The sequence below is a fragment of the Marmota marmota genome, unplaced genomic scaffold, assembly GCF_001458135.2.
Source record: "Marmota marmota marmota unplaced genomic scaffold, marMar, whole genome shotgun sequence".
NCBI classification, from domain to species: domain Eukaryota; kingdom Metazoa; phylum Chordata; class Mammalia; order Rodentia; family Sciuridae; genus Marmota; species Marmota marmota.
The window spans coordinates 58,564,378-58,571,688 of NW_026000037.1; the positions used below are offsets into that span (position 1 = coordinate 58,564,378).

At 53.4% G+C, this 7,311-nt stretch overlaps 1 protein-coding gene across 1 annotated transcript; it reads right to left on the reverse strand.

Annotated features, from left to right (window-relative positions):
* Positions 1 to 3,300: 3,300 nt before the first annotated feature.
* Dlx2 (distal-less homeobox 2) lies at positions 3,301 to 5,760 on the reverse strand. Its single transcript, XM_015478988.2, has 3 exons — positions 4,896 to 5,760; positions 4,226 to 4,410; positions 3,301 to 3,712 (listed from the first exon to the last, which is right to left on the reverse strand). Exons 1-3 carry the CDS (start codon positions 5,293 to 5,295, stop codon positions 3,308 to 3,310), a joined length of 990 nt encoding a protein of 329 aa, XP_015334474.1. The 5' UTR covers positions 5,296 to 5,760; the 3' UTR covers positions 3,301 to 3,307.
* Positions 5,761 to 7,311: the final 1,551 nt, after the last annotated feature.

Genomic DNA, 7,311 nt, shown 5'->3' on the forward strand with positions numbered 1-7,311 from the left:
AGTGCCAGGTTCGGTGACTCCGGCTAGTCTGTGGGGCCTCGGCCCACCCCTGAGAGGGGCCGCCCGCCCTCCCGGCTCCCAAGCTTGTCTCATGCCAAGGCCTGTTGCGTGATTCCAACTTGGGCTGACATTCCCTGCCCGGGGCGCTCCGGCGTAGGCCTCTTAATCATCTTGTCTACTGCAGATCCTCCACACCAGCCAATTTACTGCCCCGTCTCTCCCCGCTGGTTTCAGGAGGGGGGAGGGGAGTGCTCGTAAAGGAGGGGAGGGCACAGTCAACCGCAGGAGGAAGACTGGCACCAGCTACTGGTACTCAAACAACCCACGGAATTTGGAACTAGGGTGGGAGTTGGGGCACAGGGAAGTGGATCTGACAGGCAGCAGTTGCTTAGGGGAAGATCAGAATCGAGGGTCAATGGGTTTCAACTCTCTAGCTTGGGAAAACAATGCAGAAATGCAAAGGGACACTACATTGTGTAGCCTCCTTGTTTTCCCCCAGCCCCAACTCTGGACACTGTGGTAAAACAGACTTGGAGCAGTCTTCCAAATCAATCTGGCTAGAAAAGTCAGGGACCAGGATGATGCCACTGCACCCAGAAAGTCACCTCTGCCTTAACTCTGATTTTGGCAGAGATGAGTAGAAGACACATAACATGGATGGCCTAAATAACCGAGAGTAGGGAGCTTGAATCTGACAAGCAGGGTTCTCTGGCCTGTGCCCAACCTTCTCTCCAGTAGAGGCGGGTCCCTTGGAGGGAATGGCTGAGGTTCAAACCCTGTGTAGAAAGATACTGGAGCTCTCCCAAAACCCTGGGATGCTGCTCTTCCACACAAGGTGAAGTTGGAAAGATCTCTAGGTAACTGTGGACATCATAATCACAGACAAAAGTAAAGCATCTGTGATTTGGGGCATTGTGATAAAACGGTAATGCTAAATAAGAAATAACTAAATTTTAGTGCTTATCATATGCCAAGCACTGTTACATCATTGCCTTATTAAGGGTTCATTAAGTTGTTGCTCACAACAACTCTGAACCATAGCTGTTATTATTTCTACTATCTTATAGATGTGCAAACTGTAGAGGCTAAGAGGGTTGCCCAAGGTCACATAGTCAGTGATTGAAGCCAGCAAGCTCCTAACTGTAGGCCTCAGTACTTCCAGGGAAAGGGACTATTAGTTCAGGCCAGCATTACATCCCTACCTTTAACTTTTGCAGGGAATGCCAAAAAGTATAGAGTCACTTCCAAACCTGGGAGCTGATTGTGTGGGCCCTTGGTAGACAGCAGAGCTGAATGGTGTGTGGACCTCTCCCCTCGAACAGTGTGAGGTGCAGAATGCCACTCCCACAGCAGTGTGCATCACTGAGTGTGCATATGTAAGTATGTCAGCATGAATGTGAATGTGTACGCATGAATTTGTGTCAATGTTATGTGTACAAGTATTTGTGCATTACTGCATTTGTGCATACTGCACTACTGAGGAAGTTCGAGTGTGCCATTGTGTGTGCCTGTGTGCAAGAGTGAGAGCATTGAATGTGACTGAGATTGTGTGCTTGTGTGTATGACTGTGTGCGCTAGCGTGGCACTGTGCGCCGGGTCGCCCTGCATTCCAGAGCAGCCAACCGTGCCTCCTGGAGGCGACTCAACAATTCTCGGCTCAATCAGCTCCCAAAGGGCCACCAGCATACAGAGGGGCGGGTCTAATGTGGGGGTCTGATCTTAGGCTGCAGCCGAACTCGGCCCGGGACAGCAGGTCCCCGGACCTGGCTCGGGTGCACCGCCTGGCCTAGGTGGCGGACGCGGGGGCGGCCCAGACCGCCCAGGCTCAGGGCCCAGGCGCCGGCGCCAGAGGGGCCAGGCGGGCAAGGCTGGAGCCGCCCAGCGCTGAGTGAGTCACGGCGCCGCGGGCTGGCTAACCCGGAGCCCGGACCCGGGCGGGGGCGGAGCTGAACCCTTTGCTGCGCCGGGCGAGGAGCGTGCCTGTCTTCCACCCGCCGCACCTCTCAGCGCTTGCAACCACCAAAAGGTGCAAAAGTCCGTTTCTGCTGACCGGGTTCGGGTCCTGGGCAGCAGCTTGCGCTCTGAGTGCATGACCGACGGAACCCCGGCACTCAAAATAAATACATAAATAAAATAAGCAAAAATAAAAAATAAAAAACCCCACACACACTCCAATGAAAACAATAATTTATTTAAATAATCTCTTCATATTGTAAAATCAACATTAAGAGCATGTTGTTTTCATAATAAATAATCCCAAAATACCTTGCATTTAAAGAACAAAGACTTTAGGATAAGATAAAACAAATTCAAATCAGTAGCTTAATTTAACTGACAGTTTTTTTTTTTTTTCCAAAGGGAAAAAGAAACGGAGGGTTGCTGAGGTCACTGCTAAACCGCAGTTTTCACAACTGGGGGTTTACAAAAAAGGTGAAAAGATGAGGATTTTTACACAAATCAGTGGGAAATCTGCACAGACACTTTTATTTACAAACTCTGTGTCGAAGTCCAGGCTAATAATCCTGAATAAATTTTAAAAAAGATAATTTAAACACATTTTTGCAGTGTCCACATATTAAAAAATCATTTTCTCCAACATCAAAATGAGGTCATCCGCAAAGGCACCTAAACTTTTAAAAAAATAAAAATAAAAAAACTCCACTGGTGATGGATGAGGAGAGAGCTGAGGGAGCGTTGGTGGGGTGAGCTTAGGTGGGAAGGGATTGGGGGCACCGGGGGCTGGGAACAACCCCGCAGAAAAAAAAAGCGGCGGGTCCGCCTGGGTCAAGGGGGCACGGGGTTGGGGGAAGGGCGGGCAGGCAGGACCCCGGGAGGTCAATAACCGAAGCGGACTGGAGCTGAGCCCGGAGGCGAAAGAGGAGAAAGGAACCTCAGAGTGCCCGAGAAGCCTCACGGTCGGGGGAGGTGTCCTTCTCCGAGACCCAGCACAAGCCCCGGGGCGATGAAGGCGCCGGACAGCCTCGCCAGGCGGAGAGGGCTGGGGAGGCGAGTCCGAGGAGGGGTTGGGAATGGCCGAGGCTCCGGGTTCAGTGACCATCGAGAGCGGCCTTCCCATGCAGCTGTTAGGGTCCTCGGAGAGGAGCCTGCGAGCCGGGGAGACGCCTCCCAGTTCTGCCCTGCTCCGTGGCTGAGAGAGGGAGCAGCGCTTAGGGCGGGCCATCCTAGGCCGCAGCCTCAGGGACTGCTGGCTGGCGGCCGCTGGCCAGCGGGAGGGACCCACCGGCTGTGGAGGCAAGCCCTGGGAATCGCTGGTCTTTGCTCTGTCTCTGCAGCGGCCTCCGTGGGGTTAGAAAATCGTCCCTGCGCTCACCGGGGCGCCCCCTCCGCCGTGGTGATGATGGTGGTGGTGGTGAGGCTGCGGGGTCTGAGTGGGGTGCAGTAGAGGCGCTGTGGCCTGCAGGTGTGAGGCAGAGCCCGACGCCTGGTGATACCACGGGTAGTTGCCCAGAAAAGCCGATGCTGCGCTGCTAGGACTGGAGCCTGAACTGCCCGCACCGCTGCCTCCGCTGCCCGGGCCGCCGCCGCCCCCCATCCGCTGAGGCGCGCCGAAGTCCCAGGAGGCCGGCGCCGAGACTGGAGGCGAGGCACACGGTGGCGAAGAGCTGGCCCCAGGGTGCTGCTCCGAGGGTATCTCCCCGCTTTTCCACATCTTTTTAAACTTTGATCGGCGGTTCTGGAACCAGATTTTGACCTTTGTGGAAAAAGGACCCAAGCATTAGTGGAGGGACCTGAGCAAGGGGCAGGGAGGGGAGGGAGCAAAGGAAGACCGCCGGTGGAGGTGGCTACTGAGCATCCTGTGCAAGTGAGCGAATTATTTTCGGCGGCCTCTGAGATTCTGTTGCGTCCTGCTCCATTAGGAGGTAATCTCAAAAAGCTAAGGATGTGCTGACTACAAGTGACTGAATGTAGTGCATAGTGGTGACAGCCGGAGGGTATCAGTAGAGCCGGTTATTTTACCCGCTTAATCAGTAGCGGGTCGACCTGTGTTACTAGATTTCTGCCTACCGCTGTCCCTTTCCTTGCCTTCCACGGGGCGATCCCTTGGGGATTTTCAGGTTTGGGCCTAGAGGTTTAGATTGCCCCATGTGCGAGCCTGGAAAAATCTAAAACTACTTAAAATATACTCTAAAACAAACAAAAATTGTCCACTTCTAGAACAACCCAGGCCAGCGCCCTCCTCGTCACCGTAGAGTGCGAGCCCCACCTGAGTCTGGGTGAGGCCCAGAGATGCCGCCAGCTCGGCTCGCTCAGGCAGCGCCAGATATTGAGTCTTTTGGAAACGCCGCTGAAGAGCCGCCAGCTGGAAACTGGAGTAGATAGTGCGGGGTTTCCGGACTTTCTTTGGCTTCCCATTCACTATTCGGATTTCAGGTTCGAGGTCTTCCTTCTCTGCAACGAAACGGAATCGTGAGAACCGCGCAGCCCAGGATTCTTGGTTGCCTAAAGGGTTCAGCGGGAACTTGAAAAGACCCGGGAGGCGGGTTTTTGGAGATGTTGCTTGGCTACCGGCGCAACTTCCCAGCGCCGCGGGCTGGCGCCGAACCTGGGAGCTGAACCCTTCAAGGAAGGGGAAGACTGGCACATGCCAGAGAGTAAGAAGATGCAGATGGCAAGGAAATTCATTTACCCGTAGGCATGCACCTTGTGCCCACTGGGCCTTTGAGGCTACCGGGTCCCACCGTTCAGAACCGAGGAACTTAAACCTTGACTCACCGGGAGACTGGAAACTGGGTAGGGTAAAGGGCAGGAGCAGGCGTTGAGTACGTAATGTGGAAGGTCAGGGTTCCGGACGGCCCCTCTCCCCAAACATATTTACCCCATCCATCCCAGTGACTAGACCGACTTAGCACCCTTGACACCAGCGTTATGCATACCAGGCTCGTTGTTCGCTGGGGACGAACTGGTCCCATAGGGCGCGTAAGAGGTGTAAGCAGCGGTGTAGCCCAGGTCGTAGCCGCTTTTGGCGGAGTAAGGGACATTGTTGAGGCCGCTGGCATGGTACTGGTAAGAGCCCATGTGCGCGTAGGGCGAGCCCCCCCCGCCGCCGCCGCCCGCCGGGTGCTGTTGGTTGGTGTAGTAGCTGCTGTCGGTAGCTGTGGACACCGGAAGGGTTGGCGACTCCTGTGGCTTGTGGAGGCTGCTGGTGTTGCTGTTGCTGCCGCCGGGGCCCGCGCCGCCGCCGCTCGGGGGCTGCTGGTGCTGGTGGTACGTGCTGGAGGCCGTGATCTGGGTCGAGTGCATATCAGCCACCAGACTGTCAAAGACTCCAGTCATCCTGGCCCGGGACGGGAAAGAGCAGGGGTGGCGGTCGTGAGGGGGAAGCGAGGCGCCTCCTCTGTCTCTCCCGGTCCCTTTCAGCAGCCAATGTAATTACTGGGAGGTGAAGTGGGGGGTGGGGGAGAGGAAAACAAGAAATGAGGCAACGGTCTAGGCGCCTCCTCCTCTGGGGGAGGCTATCACCAAGCGCTGCTTGGGACAGCTGCGGCGGGCCTCATACTCTCTCGGCCTCTCGGCCCTCTCGGCTCCTTGCCCAGCGCGGGCTCGGGCGGGGGGCGGGCAATGGAGGGGGCAGGGGTGACTGGGACCCGTCGGGCTCCAGGAGGCGGGAGCAGGTGAGCGGCCCGGAGCAGCTTTACGATTGTCTGCCAGGCGGGCTCCTGCAGGGTGGGCATTTAACACTTGTCACGTGAGCGCTAGCGACGTCACCTAGCAACAGCCAATCGGAAGAAACGAACCGTGGGGCTCCAGGCACCCGAGAACTCACGGCCAGGGGTGGGGGCGGGTGTCACATGGCGGGCACTGTGGCTGCGGCGGCCGCCAGTGCGTGCAGGCAGCCGCTGAAAGTGAGCAGAGACGCGAGGGAGTTGGGTGGGCGATGGGGGTGCAGGATGGCCCGCAGTAGGACAGAGGCGTGAAGTTAGAGACTGACATTTCACCCCAGAGGAAGAAGTGGGGTCTCCCATCCTATTCTGTGTGCAAAGGCCAATTCCAGTGATTTGTACCTTTCTGCCCGAGGTGGGTCGGTTTTCAAATATATTAATCAAATAAAGCAGTGCAGAGAGCCGGACCAGCAGTATCCCGCTTTTCCTGGCACTTGCTCTTGTCAGCCACTCAGCACTTGACAGTCAATTGATTTAAATTATCCATAAACCATGTATAATAATAACTACTTCCTAACCAACCCACGGGATATTAGGACAATTAATTGGATAATATTTAAACGTTTTTTCCTTGTTGCTTGAGAGAAAAGCTATATAAACCCAAAGGTATTATTACTTTTCCTTGTACTTTCCTGACATGCTGAGGCTCTGAGTAATTATGTACATTTGATGGGTAATTGACACCCGGAAAGCGATCTCAGGGCTTCCTCTTTAGGGTGGAAAGACCAGCCAGACCAGATGGCCTTCAAAGTTCATTCTAACATCATTTAAATTCCACGTTTTTTACGGAGAAGGAAATGAAATAATCCTTAGGTGAGATTATAGATTTATCGTCTCAATACTAGATTCATCACGGCTTGCAACTTACAGCAAATACAAGTTTTATTTCATGCACTTAATTTAATCCTATTTTGCAGTTTTGCACTTTAGGATCCTGTTCTGCTCTATCATTGCACATACCCACCCCAACCTCCCCCCTTTTTTTCAGTCTTGGAGATCCTTCTTTTATTTTTTTTTTTAAAAATTTTAGTTGTAGATGGACACAATGTCTTTATTTATATTTATATGGTGCTAAGGATCGAACCCAGTGCCTTCAACTCATGCAAGGCAAGCGCTCTACCACTGAGCTACAAATCCAGCCCCCTCCTTTTATTTTTAAAAATCGAAATCGAAATTCCTCTCTATCTCCATATCCTGTTGGTTATGAACGAACGAACGAACACACACACACACACACACACACACACACACACACACACACACACACACACACGCCTTGCTGGACTTCCAAGGATGAAAAATCCTGCGGAGGCCCCTGATTTGTGGCGCCACCTGGTGGACCGCGTGTGAGGTTGCGATGGGTCGTGTAGACGAACTAATCACGCCCAGGCGCCAGTCTCTGAAACCCCCCAAAAGAACAAAATAGTAATTAAAAGCCACAAAATTGTGCTAGTGCGAACCATCTGAAGCACCCTTTCCTAAAGATATAACATGTCGCTGAAAGAACTTGTTACAACAACTGCCTAATGGAAAACAAGTCGATACTTTGAAAAATACGGTCTTTGGTCTCTTCCACAGAAAAAGCAAGTGTGTAATTATAACTCAAGCATTCACACAGAGGAATAACAAG